This window comes from Cotesia glomerata, linkage group LG7, assembly GCF_020080835.1.
Source record: "Cotesia glomerata isolate CgM1 linkage group LG7, MPM_Cglom_v2.3, whole genome shotgun sequence".
Lineage (NCBI taxonomy): Eukaryota > Metazoa > Arthropoda > Insecta > Hymenoptera > Braconidae > Cotesia > Cotesia glomerata.
Genome location: NC_058164.1, coordinates 15,124,014 through 15,140,476, shown reverse-complemented (window position 1 = coordinate 15,140,476; position 16,463 = coordinate 15,124,014). Strand labels below are relative to the sequence as shown.

The window sequence follows — 16,463 nt, the reverse complement described above, 5'->3', positions numbered from 1 at the left end:
AGAACAGTGTTTTTTGTTTTTTCAAAAATATGAATTTTTTAATTTCAAAAACAAATTTTTTTTGGTTTTTTGCAACTTCTAAATAAAGTGAAGTTATGCAGATACATAGTATTGTCATTTTGAGCATAAAAAATTAAATGCATGACGTGGAAATATTAAATAATAAATTAATTTCAAATTTTTTTTATTTTTTGGACATAATCTCAAATTCAGGCTTAACGTATGATATAATTTCTTATTTTTTTAACGAATGATATATTTTGTCCGTTTCTTCACTCCAATAACAGTTTTTAAAAATTAACGCCAAATAACTCAAACAGATATTAATTTTCAATAAAAATCAGAAATAATTTGATGAGAATGTCACCTTTTTTTCGTTCTTTTGAATACTTTTTTACTTACAAATTTGTGCACATTAATGTTTCTCAATCTCAAATTTCAAATTATTTCCATGTTGATAGGACGATAAGTCGTGTCAACAACTTGAAATAAAGTAAAAAAAAAAGGACAAATAACAAATTATATTATGCGTTAAGGATAACTAAGATTATGTCCAAAAATTGAAAAAAAAATTGGGAAAACGGTTGACCCTGAAGGCCATCTCTGCAACTTCCCGCTAATTCCATACCTAGGCGTTTAAAATTGCACTTATGATGTATTTGAGCTCTTCGAGCTCAAAAATACAATTTATGTGTTATTTTGAGCTCTCCGAGCTCGAAGAGATAGCTTTCTTATGCTTTTGAGCTCTTTGAGCCCAAAAGTGTTATCAAAGTTCGATGAAACACGATTTTTTAAATTTTCAAACTGCTATAACTTTTGAATGAATTAACTGATTTTCACGCGGTTGGCGGCAATCGATGTAGTTTTTTGAGCTCTATAAATAATTCCCAACAAAAAAATTGATCTGATGGAAAATTTCGGAGTTATTACAAAAAAACACTTTTTTCGATTTTTTTCGACAACGATATCTCACGAACGCATCAGCCGATTCTGACGCTTTTGGTGGCGATCGATGCAGGTTTTCAAGGTTAAGAGTTGATTAGTTTTTGAGATCGATCGGTTCAGCCAATTCAGAGATATTTTTAAAAAATGAAAAAAAAAAAACAACTTTTTTTTCACTTTTTTTGCAATTACTCGAAATCTACTTGTCTGAATCGGTTCCAACTTACAGGAAATCTAAGTTTGGCGAAGACCTTTCGAATGACACCAACTTCACTCAAATCAGTCAAGCCATCCAGAAGTTATAAGAAGTTTACATGCACACATACACACATACATACATACAGATGTACGGACATCATCGTAAAAATAGTCAGGAAAGCTTCTTAGGGCTTCAAAACACCGAGATCTGTTGAAACCTCGATTTTTGCAAAACGGGGTAAAATCAATAACTTCCCGATTTTTCAAAAATCTTCAATTTTCTTAGCGGGAAGTTAAAAATTAAAAAAGTTTGGAAAATCCAAAAGTGCACGACTCATAATGCTCATTTAATTATGAAATATAAAAAAAAAAAAAAAAATTAAGTCGTTCAAAATTAATTGCCGAAAAAACAGCTGTAGTAGGAAGGTACTGCACAAGCGCCCCTGGTGGAATAAAATGTACATAATATCTATAGATATAGATATATCACCATCCATGTTAATTTTACATGGATATATACAGGGTGTCCCAAAAGTCACGGACACCATTGTAGCATCTGATGAAAAAAATAATTCTGAGACGAAAAGTCCTTAGCCATTTTTCAATTAACCGCATAGATAATTAATTATTAATTAAAAATAACGTCTCTTTATTTGTTAGAGAGAGAGCGCCAGTGTCCAGTAAAGTATGTGCCAAACAAAGACACAACTAACTGTATGACTAACTAGTTTCTATAGCTAACGTAGTCACACATATTTACTTACACATTCACACGTGCAAGCGTCTTCGTTGGAACGCACTTAACTTGACACTAGTGCTCTCTCTCTAACGCATAAAGGACGTTATTTTAATTAATAATTAATTATCTATGCGTCTGATTAAAAAATGGCTAAGGACTTTTCGTCTCAGAATTATTTTGTTTATCAGATGCTACAATGGCGTCCGTTACTTCTGGGACACTCTGTATAGATATACAGTCTTGCAGTTTTCGTTTTTTATTAATTGTAATTAAATGACACTGAATTAATTAACCATTCGCATTCAGTGACCTACAATCGTCGATTAGAATTTAAAAAAAAAAATTTAACTCAAATAATTGATTTTTTCACAAGTTACAGTGTTTCCGGGGTTTCATACATGACGGACAGGAAAATTTTTTGACCTATTTTGATGTTTTTTTCCGTTTCTATTGCAGTAAATCAATTTTTAGAAAGTATGGAATTAATCTCCATTAAATTATCTCGACAATAGTATGCAAAATATCTTGATTCCGTGAACTAACAAGGCTATAATACTAAAAATAGTTGCTAAAATGAGGCGAAAAAAATTTTTCGATCGTAAAGCACTCTCTGATGCTTCGCATCATGAGTCGTGCAATTAATTTATTATTTAATATTTCCACGTCGTGCACAGAAAAAAAAGTCATCTTGAGTCAAGTAATATTTACTTGATCCAAGTATATTCAACTGAAGATAAAATATATTCTTGAGTTAAGTAAATTTTTTTCTTGTATTGGTCAATCTTGGTTTAAGCAAATATTCCCTAGTTCCAACAGGCTTACCAACTTAAGTCAAGAAAAAAACCTCTTAATCTAAGTAAATCATTCTCTTGGTTTTTGAACTTGCTTGATGTACACACGGGCGCATCGAGGATAGGGATGGAAACGGCGCGAAAAAAGTCGACTTTTGACTTTAGAATCGACTTGGAATTTTTTGATTCTCAAAGTCGATTAATCATTGCTAAAAGTCGACTTTTCGACTCTGAAGTCGACTTTTTAAAAGCACAATAACTATATAACTCATAGTTAAAAGATATCTTACAAATTGTATACGACATATTTCTTTATTTTTAATAAACAATTTATTTATCATTTGCACTTTTTATTTAAACAACTTACACAGAAAGGATTGTTTTTAACATTTTTATAAAAGATACATTCTACATAAAAATTGCACGTAGTATGGCACCGAAAATAAGTTTATAGTATTTAAACTAAGTATTTTTGAAACGTTAAAATCAATATTTAATATTAAATATCAATAAAATTTTTAAATATCAGTTATAAACTGTTAAATAATAGTTTTTAAATTTTAATTTAAAGTTTACTATTTAAATTAAGTATCTATGAGGCATAAAAATATAAAAAATCTGTAATTTAAGAATCCCACATATCTTCACTAACTGACCTTAGAAATACAAGTTGATTCAAGTGCTGAGGCGATAAACGACTTCTTAATTGATTAGCAATCAGGCCAGCATGAGAAAACAATCTTTCGCAGGGTACAGAAGTTGCTACAATTGATAGAAACTTCCTCGCTACATTATATAAATGAGGATATTCATATTTGATTGATTCCCAAACGACAAGTGGATTAGGGTTTTGTCTTCGTTGAACAGCTGGGCGAGATAAATACTGACGTAACTGTATCGGCAATCCACCTGCTTCATCAGTATCTGCTTGAGAATGACTATAGTTGACAGCTTCATCCAAATATGACCATATATCATCATCATCATTTCCATCTTTTGAAGAAACTTGGGCTTCAATGGCTGTAGTAACTTCATCATCGTCAAGTATTGCAGAAGATCCCGTTGCCTGTGATGCTACATTTCTCTCAATCCTAACCAGATCACCTAAGTTATGAAAATGAAATGAAAAAGAAAATTAATCTATGAATATAATTTAACTTTAAATATAACTGTTATTTGTAATTAGTCAATATAAACTCACCAACGTTAGTGATTGCACGAGCAGACTCTCGGATGCTATAGAAAGCGCACTTTTTATACCTGGGGTCAAGAAGAGTTGCGCAAGCATATAATTTGACTGATTCAATGTTCCCATATTTAGTTTCAATTTCTTGAGTAAGTTTTTTTTGCAATTGTCGCCCAATCAAAGTATCTGGCTTGAAATTTTCAGTTTTCTGCAAAATATAAATATAATTGTGAAGAAAAAGGAACTCAAATAAATGTAATGTTGCAAACGATCAATAATAATTTAATTCGAACTTACTTTCCTAAGACTAGCAATCAAAGGGATACATTTACTTAATGTAACATTTTTTTCCGCGCAAACTTCCTGCGTAACTCGCCAAAGAGGACTTAAAATGTCGCGAACTTCAATTAAGGATTCGAGTTCATCTCCTGTAATCATATTAGGAGGCTTAGCTTTTGATGATTTATCCATTTTGACCTGAAGGAGTACCTTGCCAACATGATCGGCAAGTACAATGAAACGATTAATCATTTCGAAACAAGAATTCCATCTTGTTTTCACTTCTTGGATTAGTTTAAGACGCTTTGATTCTGGTAAATTGCTTTGTAATGACAACAACTCAGTTGTAGCTCTCTCACTGTGTCTAAAAAAAGTTACTATGTTTGTTACTTTTGTCAACAGATCACGTAACATTGTTTGCTGAGTAGTTTTGTCAGACTCTAAAATTTCTGAATCATCAATTATATCTTCTTCATTTAAAGGTAGGTCGTCTACTTTATTCCCAGATTCAGATGCTGGTGGAGTTATATTTATTTCAATAAGTCGCTGTCCGATATTATTGATGACATGTCCAATACAAGAAATATGTTTTCACTTCGGAATTCACTTTTAATCGCTCCCTTGATATTCGCCCCTCCGTCAGAAACAAATGTAGAAATTTTGTCATCATTGAGCCCCCAATCATTACAAATTTTTCTTAATTTAGACCTCAAATTTTCAATAGTCTTCCTTTCTTCCATATGATAAGCGCCTAGTTCAACCGTTTTCATCTCGACTCCTAATAAAAATAACAGATAAATCAATGGTATGAAATGTTTGAGTTAAAATTATACAAAATGGTTTTTTAAGAAGATAATTGACTAACCTTTCAAGTAGTGAGCTGTCAAACCAAGATAGCTCTTCATCGTATGATGGTGTGTCCAAATATCTGTGGTTAAGCAAACAGACTCAGCTTGTTGAAGCTCGATCTTTACTTTATTTGATAATTCTTCATATTTAAGAGTCATTGCAGCGGTCAATGTCGGTTCACATGGTAACCGATATAACGACTGAATTTTTTTAACAAACATTTTGAATCCTGCTCTTTCTGGAGTTGATAGAGGCATGTTGTCAATAGCAATCATTTGAAGAAGAGCTGTTGTAACTTGGTTGTGTTTCCAGCCTCCAGCTGATAGGTAAAAAATAAAATATTAGTTGATGAATTATTTTTTAACTAAACTAGAGAAATTAAACTAATTAATACCAGCAAAAAGAAGTAGCATTATTTATACAGCGATTTAGAGGTCCCTGATGAGAATCAAATTTCAATGAGGAAGCTGACTGAAGAGCTGAAGTGCTTTTATTTTGTAAACAAACTGATGAAGAAGAAGCAGATGATTCAATAGCTACTAAAGCCTAAAAAAAAATAAACTAATTTTTTACAAGGAAAAAAAAAGTAACAGAAGAAAATAAACTAAGAATTATTTATGATTTATGATATATTTTATATAAGATCACCAGTCTAAGTAAAAATAACTAATTACCTTTTTAGGTGGAATCACTGAATTATCGTCTTCATTGTCGTTTACTCTTTTCCGCGATAGAGTATTTTTGTTTGGTGGAGCATCAATTTTATGTAACGATTGCAGGTGCTTCATCATAGTTGATGTACTCTTATTGAATAAAAATTCCTTTTCACAGATATTACACTTAATTTTATTACCATGGTTAGTTTTTGAGCAATAATTCCAGATAAAACTAGGAGCCATGACAGTACAGACTGATTATAAATATGTAGAAATGATATTCAAGTCAGAGTCGGTTATACTTATTTAAAATGGTTACCAAGCAGGATACCAGCGATAATATTTATTATGATCCAACCAGCAACTAGAGGTCAGTTTAACAAAGTCATAGAAAAAAAATGGAAGAGTCGATTCATGAAAACGGTACAAACTATACTACCATCATGTGTTAAGTATTGTTTAAAAAAGTTGAAGTCATCGAGTGAGAATCGATTTTAATCGACTCGAGACAAGTTCAAGTCGATTCTAAAAAGTCGATTATTTTTATGAAAAGATCGATTCTTGACTAAAGTCAGAGTCGACTTTCCTATCCCTAATCGAATCCGAGTAGGACAACAGCCGTGCGGAAACCCATTTTCAACATTAAATAAAAATTTTGCTGAAACTTTTCCATCCTTTTCTACCCTTTGGAAAAAATTTTTGAGAATTTTTTCAAATTTTTTTGCCCAAACTCAAAAAAGTTATGAATTTTTCAAAAAAATGGCTTTTTTATTTTCAAATAGCCATAACTTTTTTAGAAATTAACTTTTGGGTACCTTTTTTTTTAAAAAAATTTTTGTTTTTGAATGAACTTTTCGAAAAAATATACCAAAAAAATTTAACATGATCAATTATATAAAATAATCGATTTTTTTTAAGTACAATCGTCATTTTTTCGAAGTCCGCCATTTTCTTTTTTTTTTTTTATCAAAAAAAACTTCAATTTATTTGACAACTATCCCCGCTAATCCCGAGCAGGGCCGATTTTTTTTTATATTTTTTTTATTTATTTAAAAAAAAATTTTGTTTAATTTTAAAAAATGAAAATTTTTTTTCATAAATACTATTTATATAACAATAAAAATGTTATTTAATGGTTCTGAGGTATTATAATTTCTATTTATTATCTTAATCTTCGATTATAATGACTGAAATTCAAATTTTGGCGCGTCAATAGGATCGATAAGCTAGGGTATGGCAATCACAGACTTACCTATAGCCAGTTTAGTAGATACACGTGATTATGTTTCGATTCAAAAATCTATAGTGTTCCTCTATATTGAAATCTAGAACATAACCTATAAAGTTTTTTGCGTTTTAGTGTCGAATAAAAATTGTTGTCATTACATTTGATAAATAAAAATTTCTCAAGTTTATGAACATGTTCCTGATTCACTCTTTGTGGAAGTGTTAATTATTTTGATTTTACTAATCTCCATTTAGTGGAATAATTTCATTGAAACATCATGGCATCAATGAAGCAATTTGATCGATGTTGTAATCCTTTTGGGCTGGAGTCTCATTGTAAAAAAATTGGTTTGCGTCCAGCGACTGACATTATGAAAGAAATGTTCGGATTGAGTAATTATTATTTATTATGCAGTTCATGTCGAAAAGAAGCTTATAAGGTAGTTAAACAACAAACAAATACTCGTGATGATCCTAATGTTGATTCAAGTGATCACGAAGGCAACTCTAGTGACAGTAATGAAAACGATGATCATTTTGATAGCGATAGTAATACAACTGCCACAGATCTACCATTATCATTATCATTCCGTAAGGTTTTTAAATTATTTATACGTTTCTTAATTGAATACATTTTGAGTTATTACATGTTTTTATTATTTTTTAAGGTTCTATGTCATTTGATAACGAACCAAAAAATTCACAACCAAGTTCGGCATCTCAAGTTAGCGCTGCAACTCAGTTACCTGTAATAAATCATGCATTACAGCTGTTAAATCAATCACCAATCCCATCAAGGAAATTAAATGACAATCAATTTTTAAACAACAAAATAAATCAGATATCTGACAGCTTGAAAAAGGTTTTACTCTCTTCAACTGATGAAGACCCGGTCGATGATGATGGTGAAAATTTTCGCGCTTTAATAAAATTACTGCAAGACAAATTTAACGATAAAGAAACGGAAAAATCATTGAAAATACAGATTTTAACATTATTACCTGAACAATGGAGTGAAAGACGTATTTCTGAAACTATGAATACATCAAGACATATGTCAAGGGTAGCAAAAGCGTTGGTTGAAGAAAAAGCTCTACTTTCAGTACCTGAATCAAAATTAGGTATATATAGCATTAAATTGATGTCTTAAACACAACTGAATACTCACTTACTCAACATCTTTTTTTATAGGGAGAAAAATTGCAGATCAAGTGAAATTGAAAGTTGAAAATTTTTATAATGATGATGAGTACAGTGCTCCGATGCCAGGTATGAAAGATTTTGTTTCAGTTTGAAATGATGATGGTAATCGAGTACCCGTCCAAAAAAGACTTGTCCTGTCTAACTTAAAAGAATTATACCAATGTTTTCGGGAAATAAACGCTGCAGAGAAAATTGGATTTTCGAGATTTGCTTCTCTGCGACCTAAACATTGTGTGTTAGCAGGGGCAAGTGGAACACATACCATCTGTGTCTGTACGATCCATCAAAACGTTAAGTTAATGATGCTTGGTAATTATCAAATTCATTAACAGTTATAAATGTGTGAATTTTTATTTAACTAAATCACAAATGTTTCAGGTGCGAATATTCATTCTCTAACAAGAAATACAGATATATCCATTACACACTATAGTGATTGTTTGAGTTTGATTGTATGTAAATCTCCATCGTTTCTATGTTATTTGGGTAGATGTGAAAACTGTCCAGGGGTAGATGAGTTGAGTAACCTTTTACTGGCATGTTTTGAAAATCACGAAATTGAGAATATTACATATAAGTATTGGATATCTAAACCGAGAAGCAGTTTAGAAACTATTATTAAGCCTATAGAAGAATTTGTTGAAGATTTTTGTACTGAATTGAAAACTCTTCTACCTCACTCACATTATTGCTAAAGAACAAGCAAAATTTTTGAAAACATTGAGAGAAACATTAGAACCAAATGAATTTATCATTATTTGTGATGTTGCAGAAAATTACGCGTTCGTAGTGCAAAACGCGGCATCTGGTTTTCACTGGAACAATAATCAAGCAACAATTTTCCCAGTAGTGATTTATTATAAAGTAAATGGCGAACTTGAACACAAAAGTTTAGTAATTATTTCAGATTGTAATAATCATGATGCCGTTGCCGTACATGTTTTTATCAAATTAATAACTGACTATGTGAAAAGTCTTCCTGAACGTTGTAACAAAATTTATTATTTTTCTGACGGGGCTCCTCAACAATTTAAAACTTTAAAAACTTCGTAAATTTATATTATCACGAAGAGGATTTCGACATTCCTGCTGAATGGCATTTTTTTGCGACAGCCCATGGCAAAGGTCCATGTGATGGTATTGGTGGTACCATTAAACGATATGCAGCAAGAGCAAGTCTCCAACTTGCGGTTGACAAACAAATAACAACGCCTGAAGAACTCTTTGAATGGACTTCTGATCCGGACAACTTGCCAAACATCATAACTAAGTTTTCCCCAGAAGAGGATTATAAAACAGCAGTAAATGATTTAAATGAAAGATTTTTAAAAACAAAACCGATCACAGGAACTCAACAATTACACTGTATAATTCCAGACAAAAATGGTTGTTTGTACATTAAAAACTTTTCAAATTCCAACGAGCACAAAATTTGTAAAATATTTAAACGCCAGTGACGTAATTAATAAATTGTTGAATAATTTTTCAGTCATTGAAAATTTACTTTATTAATCATTAATCCTAGTCAAAAAAATAGAAAATTAATATAATAAATAGAGATTATAATACCTCAGAACCATTAAATAACATTTTTATTGTTATATAAATAGTATTTATGAAAAAAAAATTTTCATTTTTTAAAATTAAACAAAATTTTTTTTTAAATAAATAAAAAAAATATAAAAAAAAATCGGCCCTGCTCGGGATTAGCGGGGATAGTTGTCAAATAAATTGAAGTTTTTTTTGATAAAAAAAAAAAAAAAAGAAAATGGCGGACTTCGAAAAAATGACGATTGTACTTTTTTTCGAAAAGTTCATTCAAAAACAAAAATTTTTTAAAAAAAAAAGGTACCCAAAAGTTAATTTCTAAAAAAGTTATGGCTATTTGAAAATAAAAAAGCCATTTTTTTGAAAAATTCATAACTTTTTTGAGGTTGGACAAAAAAATTTGAAAAAATTCTCAAAAATTTTTTCCAAAGGGTAGAAAAGGATGGAAAAGTTTCAGCAAAATCTAAAGGGGTCGGGTTCAAAAGTGGTCGATTTGGCGTGGAATGCCCCATATACATATATTTTTAAAAATTTTTTTTGTCCTAATAGTCTTATGAACGTGGACTTGGCGCGACTTTTTTACAATGAAACTGTTTTTGTTCGGATTTTAGTATTTTTTGTAATTATAATGAAAATTTACAATTGATAACAACTTAAATCTCGTGTTGACTGCATTTTTTACTGCAAACTATCTCCTTGAAGCTACAGTTTATGTAGATGTAATTCCAGTGCACCCTGGCGGCTGTAAATGTAAGCTGTGAATTACTTTTTTTAACTGTAGTTGCTTATCTATAGGAGGATTACTACCCATTTTTATTTTAATCTAGTCTGTGGCGCTGACCTTTCTCCATCAAAAAAAAGTCAGGATCGAAATTTGTGAGCGAGCTATAGTATGTGCTGATAAAATTTAATAATTTCAAGTAAATAAATTGTTATAAGTGAATATAATTAATTAATACGGTGAAATAAATTATGAATTACTGTTATGGTAAACAAATTGGGTAAAAAAAGTACCGTAGAATTAAATAAAATTTCGCAGCCTCAAAAAACCGTTCTGCTTACAGTAAACATAGTCGGTAGTCTGGCGCTCCGTTTACAACGGATTTGAACGGAACTTGGAGCCAGATTCTACCGAATCTGTGAATATAATTAATTAATACGGTGAAATAAATTATGAATTACTGTTATGGTAAACAAATTGGGTAAAAAAAGTACCGTAGAATTAAATAAAATTTCGCAGCCTCAAAAAACCGTTCTGCTTACAATAAACATAGTCGGTAGTCTGGCGCTCCGTTTACAACGGATTTGAACGGAACTTGGAGCCAGATTCTACCGAATCTGTGAATGACATTATTAGTTCAAGAATAAATTTTTTCAACTAAGATAGCAGAATAACTTGAAACAAGAAGTAAATTTTGAAGAAAATGATTTTCTTGAGTCAAGATGACTTTTTTTTCTGTGTGCATTTAATTTTTTAACGCTCAAAATTACAATACTATGTATCTTTATAACTTATTTTAGTATAGAACATTGTACCGGACCAGAGCTCAAATATATGAATTTATATGATGCAACAACGTTAATTCTTTTGAAAGCATTGTAATGTTTTACCTTACACGCAGTCTTATACTTATCACTTCAAGAAAAAGTGCGATATATATTACTGTTGTAATATTGAAAAGTCGATATCGTAATATTTTCTGAATAGCAAAGTAATAACTACGACGATCTATAGTCCAAGAGCTCAGTGTCACCAGACATAACTTATTTTCTAAAGGACAAAATGTGGGGCCTCAAGTAGCGTTTACATATATGTATTAAATGTCAGCATACCTGCTAAATTGGTTAGACGGCCAAATTACAGATACCAGGTGAGAAAGGTAACTAAAAGAAGGGTCCACTTATCTTCAATTCTAATGGTTGATTTTTATACATGATTCATAAAATATTATTACCAAATAATATTGAACATTGCCAGACACTTTCGGTAGGTCACAACTTCTGTTATATGCTTTAAAACTCCCAAAAAATATTGTGATTTAACTTATATTCTAACGTCTGGTTTTCATATATGTTATTTAAAAAACTATTTTGAACATTTATTTGTTCAGCCAGACCAATCGTAAGGGCCAAACATCCCCCAAACACCAAAACTTTCAGCCGTGAGTATGAGCACTACGGTACGATTAATAAAATTAATTTCTCGGTTTCCGTCAAAGATTAAGGGAGAAAACTAATGTAAATTATATAGAACGAATTAGTATAGATTTCAAGACCAATGAATAACAAATCCAACCCATAGACACGGAGAAAAAGCCTAAAAACTGGCAATTTTCAGCGAATTTAAATATTTAAAAATTCATCGTTTGACTCATTTTAATTTAAATCTTTTATTCTAATCAGGGATTGAAAGTCTGATCCTGAGTTACGATGTGACAATTGTAATTTTTCCTACAATTTTTTTTTTTTTTTGTAGATTTTGGAATAAAAATTCGAATTAGACCTTTACTCTAGCATTTATAAATAGAAAATTAAAATGCCATTCGGCCTCACCCGAAATGGAAGATAGATTTCATTTGATATACAATTCTCTTCATTGTCGTTATTGTAATTTGTTGAAAACCAAATTTTTTAATTAGTTACCATGAAGAAGTTTTGCAAGAGTAAGTAAAAAAATTAAGTTAGTAAAAAATATTTAATTTTAGTTATAATGTCGAAAGTAACAAAGAAAAAAAAGTCAATGGTATGTACATCAAATCAAATATCAATAAACTAACTATATCAATTCTTGGTGTAATTGCTACTACACAGAAAGAATGGTTCACTTGAACCAAGAAAATATTTTTATCTTGATCCAAGACAATTTATTTAAATCAAGAAAATTTTCTTGTTCTGAGAAAATTTTTCTCTTGCTCTAAAAAATTAAGTTCTTGACAGAAGTAAATTTTCTTGTCTTGAGAAAATTTTTCTCTTGCTCCAAAAAATTCAATATCTCGATAATAAATTTTCATTAATATTTTTATTGACGAACATGTCAAATGGGAAGATCAAATAATATTGAATCATTTTCTTTCATTCAATATGTATAATTGCGTGCTAAAATAATCTAAAATGGGTATCAAATATTCAAGAGAAAAATTTTCTCAAGGTGAGAAAATTTTTTTCTCAGCTGGAGTAGGTGGCGCTGCTTCCCTAAAATATCTAAAAATCTTGATCCAATATAAAAATTTATTGTATCAAGTATTTATGATAATTTGAATTAAGAAAAATTATTTCCACCAAGAATAGAATTTCAAGAAAAATTTTTACTTCGGCCAAGACAACTTCGGTCTTCCTTCGGGCACCCGAAAATTTACTTGAGCCAAGAATTTTATTCTCCAGTCAAGAAATCTTTTTTTTTTGTGTACAATTCGAATGACGAGAAATGCAATTCAAAAAGTCTTCTGAAATTGAAAACAGCAATCAATAAACAAATAATCATTGAGCTTCAACCATTCATCACATATAGGTATGTTTCAATAAGTTATTATTTAGCAGGTACTTTAGTATTTTAAATACTATAAATAAAAGAACAAACATTGAACCTCCGAATTTTAAGAAAACAAGTGATAAATTTTCTATTGTATAAATTTGAACTAAATTAAATGAAATGTTGGAATAATTCAAGACACTCGTCTTAGTTTATTTAAAAAATATTGATTTTGTTTTGTTATTTAAAAAAAAAATATTGCTTATTAATTAATCAGTCAGTTGTTTATATGTCAATTTAAAAAGAAGATTATTGTAAGACATATTATGTATCTGGTCTGATTTATTAAAAAACTATTTTAAAATAACTGCGCTTAAGCTATTAATTATAATATGAAATATGCAATTTTTTATCCTTTTAATTACAATTTACAAATTAAAAAATCAAAAGTTTCTCAATTTTTTATTTTATAAATTTCAGCTAATTAAAATCTATATATTGTTTTGTATAATTAAGAAAAATATATTTTTATGGATCACAACAAAGTAAGACGAAAATTAGCAAAACTAAAAAAGTGAGCCTCTACACTGATAAAAAAATAGACTTGACTCAAGAAAATTTTCTTAGACCAAGAATAATTTCTTAGCTCAAGAATTTATTCTCTTGACTTAAGAAAATCATTTTCTTCAAAATGGTATTCTTGGTTCAAGAGTTTGGCTCTTGAGTCAAGTCAATTTTTTTATCAGTGTAGATATCCAAAACGACACAATTTGATTTTTTTTGCTTCTCATACGATTATTTTCAAGGGTAGTTATGACGTATTAAAGATTCTAAGCTAAAATTAAAAAAAAAAACTAAGAAATGGACCTTCGAGTCATGACGAGGTAGTTTCAATACATTAATTTCAGATGATTAAACTTCAATTGACTTTAGCTAGTAAGGTATTTGATAAAAAGAGGTGTTGAAATAAATAATATGTCAGAAAATTAATCGCTATTGAGTTTAAATATTTCTAGTTATCAGAACGAAGTAACTAAATATTAATAGCCCTAATAAATAAAAAAAAAAAAAAAAAAAAAAAAAAAAAAAAAAAATTGGAAATAACGAAATTCGAATCCTTTCCAGTACTTTTGAATATTTTCAATTCTTTTGAGTTCCTTCTCTTATGGGGAAAATTGTCAACAGTTTTGAATTATTCTTTTTAACTAGGGAAATAAAAATGCTTCCCTGAACCACATATTTCATCTCTCATCACGAAACCATTACATTTAGCTACTAGCGGTCACAATAATGAACCATTTCATTATTAAATCGATAAGAATCGTATCTAATCTCAACAAAACCCATAACCGAGAAAGAATGTTGCGCTTGAAGGTTGTAGAGATTTAAACATGATTGAATCTACTTTTCGCCGGATTTAATGTCAACATTAATGTTTACTTTTTTACATATTTTTGATTACTGAAAAATTGATATTATAATTAAGAAAATAAATCCATTTCAAATTTTTATTTTTAGCTCATTTATTTTTATGAAATGTCAAAATAAAATTATCCATGCGTCACAATAAAAATAATGTTGACTTTTTGGTAGATTTTACTCAACAAGAAGTCAAAAATTTACAATCGTCAACTTAAATTCAACTAAATGTTAATAAAAAAAAATTTGTGTCGCTTGGGAACCTTAATTTTTATTTTCCGTTTGAGTATTGTTACGTCCGAAAAATTTATTGATTTTTTTATTTTTTTAGAAAATAATTTTTTATTTTTCTCTCTTTCATTTTTTTTTACTTTAGTTTAAAACTTCCGGTGACCATAAAACTTAATCTTTATTTCTTTAAACTTAAAATAAAAATCTAAAGTAAACACTTAATGCACTTTAATAACCTTCGTCTAAGAAAAGGAATTTTTTTTAAGCCCCTAATAAAAATTAAATCGTAAGGAAAGGCCCAAAAGACGAAATCCAGAGCCTTATCTAATCGGGGGTCATAAAAGTCTCAGGCCAAAGGGACAGAATATTTCCTCGAAGTAATAAAATCGAGAAAATATTTTATCCAGATGTGCATTTAAGATAGCATCAGTAAATGCAATAAAACTAAAACTATTTTTTTGTTATTCGCTTCAAACTATTTAAATAAAATAAAATGTTTTTTTTTTCTCTTACTAAAACTATTAAATAATCAAAGAGAAAGGTTCTACAAACGAAATTTTATTTTCTAAAATAATTAAAATAAAATTTTATAGGACATTTCCAATTTCCAAAAAAAACAAAAATAAAAATTTTATAATAAATTTCTAATTTCTAAAATAACTAAAATAGAAATTCTATAATCTCTAATTTCTAAAATAACTAAAATGAAATTTTATAGTAAATTTTAATTTCTAAAATAATTAAAAAAGAAATTCCATAATAAATTCCTAATTTCTCAAATAACTAAAATAGAAATTCTATAACAAATCTCTAATTTCTAAAATAACTAAAATAAAATTCTATAGTAAATTTTAATTTCTAAAATAATTAAAAATAAAATTCCATAATAAATTTCTAAAAAAAGACAATTGACACCCTAAAATTTAAATTTCACAATCGTTAATAACTGATATTAAAATGTGAAATGAAATGAGGGAATTAAGTAAAGTCAAAAGTTACACTGATCACAAAAATTAATAAATTTTTGTTTAACTAAAAAATATAATTAATTTTAAGATTTTATAATTTTCATAATATAAAATAGAATAATTTCAACGTAAGATTTTAAAATTAATAAATAAGTATGTACATGTCGGTATGTGTGTGGGTGCGCACACACACAGGCTTGCATTAGGGCGTGTCCTATTTGCTTTCCCAAAGGGAATGGGACTAGAGTCCGTAAAACTGTATCCTCATTGGATAGAAGTCTGACTTCAAAACTATAAAAGGGCACGTTTCCCTCAAAAAGGGGCCATTATAAATATATTCTTTTTCGAGTTCTGAGTGACCAGCTCGGTCATCCAGTTTAGTCATTATGTAGAATTTCTAACAAAGCGTGGCTACCCCGCTCGTACTATGTCTACTAAAATATTCAAACTTCTAGTGAGTGGTTCGATTTATACTATATTCAAGTTTGTCTAAAAGCGTGGTCCTACCGCTTATATCTAAAATTCTATAACAACGTGGTCATCCCGTTTGTGTATTTTCGAAAAATTTAATAAGTGATCAGTGAGAAACTAAGAGACAAAATTAAATTCAGATCCCGGTCTTTAGGTCGAAAGACTTGGGCCGAAATAAAATTATTTAATTAAGTCCGATCTGGACATAACAGTATAAACGTATAATGGGACTGTTGTACGACCTTAAAATAATCGTAGGTATCGTTCAATGAATTAATTTTTGTCTC

The 16,463-nt window shown here is 29.4% G+C and overlaps 2 protein-coding genes across 5 annotated transcripts; one reads left to right on the top strand and one right to left on the bottom strand.

The window, feature by feature from the left end:
* Positions 1-3,245: 3,245 nt before the first annotated feature.
* Positions 3,246-4,549, bottom strand: LOC123269669 (zinc finger BED domain-containing protein 4-like). Its single transcript, XM_044735505.1, has 3 exons — positions 4,154-4,549; positions 3,872-4,064; positions 3,246-3,774 (listed from the first exon to the last, which is right to left on the bottom strand). Exons 1-3 carry the CDS (start codon positions 4,547-4,549, stop codon positions 3,296-3,298), a joined length of 1,068 nt encoding a protein of 355 aa, XP_044591440.1. The 3' UTR covers positions 3,246-3,295.
* A 2,496-nt stretch (positions 4,550-7,045) lies between these two features.
* LOC123268344 lies at positions 7,046-9,523 on the top strand. 4 transcript variants are annotated; one of them, XM_044733330.1, is made up of 5 exons: positions 7,046-7,458; positions 7,536-7,988; positions 8,059-8,379; positions 8,449-8,526; positions 8,978-9,523. In XM_044733330.1, the coding sequence occupies exons 1-3, from the start codon at positions 7,146-7,148 to the stop codon at positions 8,160-8,162; spliced, it is 870 nt and encodes a 289-aa protein (XP_044589265.1). In that variant the 5' UTR covers positions 7,046-7,145; the 3' UTR covers positions 8,163-8,379; positions 8,449-8,526; positions 8,978-9,523. The 4 variants fall into 4 exon arrangements, with proteins under 4 accessions (XP_044589265.1, XP_044589266.1, XP_044589267.1 ...); XM_044733331.1 differs by having other exon boundaries at positions 8,966-9,523; XM_044733332.1 differs by lacking the exon at positions 8,978-9,523 and adding an exon at positions 8,843-8,854.
* The last annotated feature ends 6,940 nt before the right edge of the window (positions 9,524-16,463 follow it).

What these genes read in the sequence shown, in the direction of transcription:
- LOC123269669 (XM_044735505.1), bottom strand. Translation starts at nt 4,549, where the DNA reads ATGTTACGTGATCTGTTGACAAAAGTAACAAACATAGTAACTTTTTTT. An exon ending in TGATTGCTAGTCTTAGGAAA is followed by an intron (nt 4,065 to 4,153) that starts GTAAGTTCGAAT and finishes TATATTTTGCAG; the next exon opens with AAAACTGAAAATTTCAAGCC. An exon ending in TCGTGCAATCACTAACGTTG is followed by an intron (nt 3,775 to 3,871) that starts GTGAGTTTATAT and finishes TTCATAACTTAG; the next exon opens with GTGATCTGGTTAGGATTGAG.
- LOC123268344 (XM_044733330.1), top strand. Translation starts at nt 7,146, where the DNA reads ATGGCATCAATGAAGCAATTTGATCGATGTTGTAATCCTTTTGGGCTG. An exon ending in ACCATTATCATTATCATTCC is followed by an intron (nt 7,459 to 7,535) that starts GTAAGGTTTTTA and finishes TTATTTTTTAAG; the next exon opens with GTTCTATGTCATTTGATAAC. An exon ending in AGTACCTGAATCAAAATTAG is followed by an intron (nt 7,989 to 8,058) that starts GTATATATAGCA and finishes CTTTTTTTATAG; the next exon opens with GGAGAAAAATTGCAGATCAA.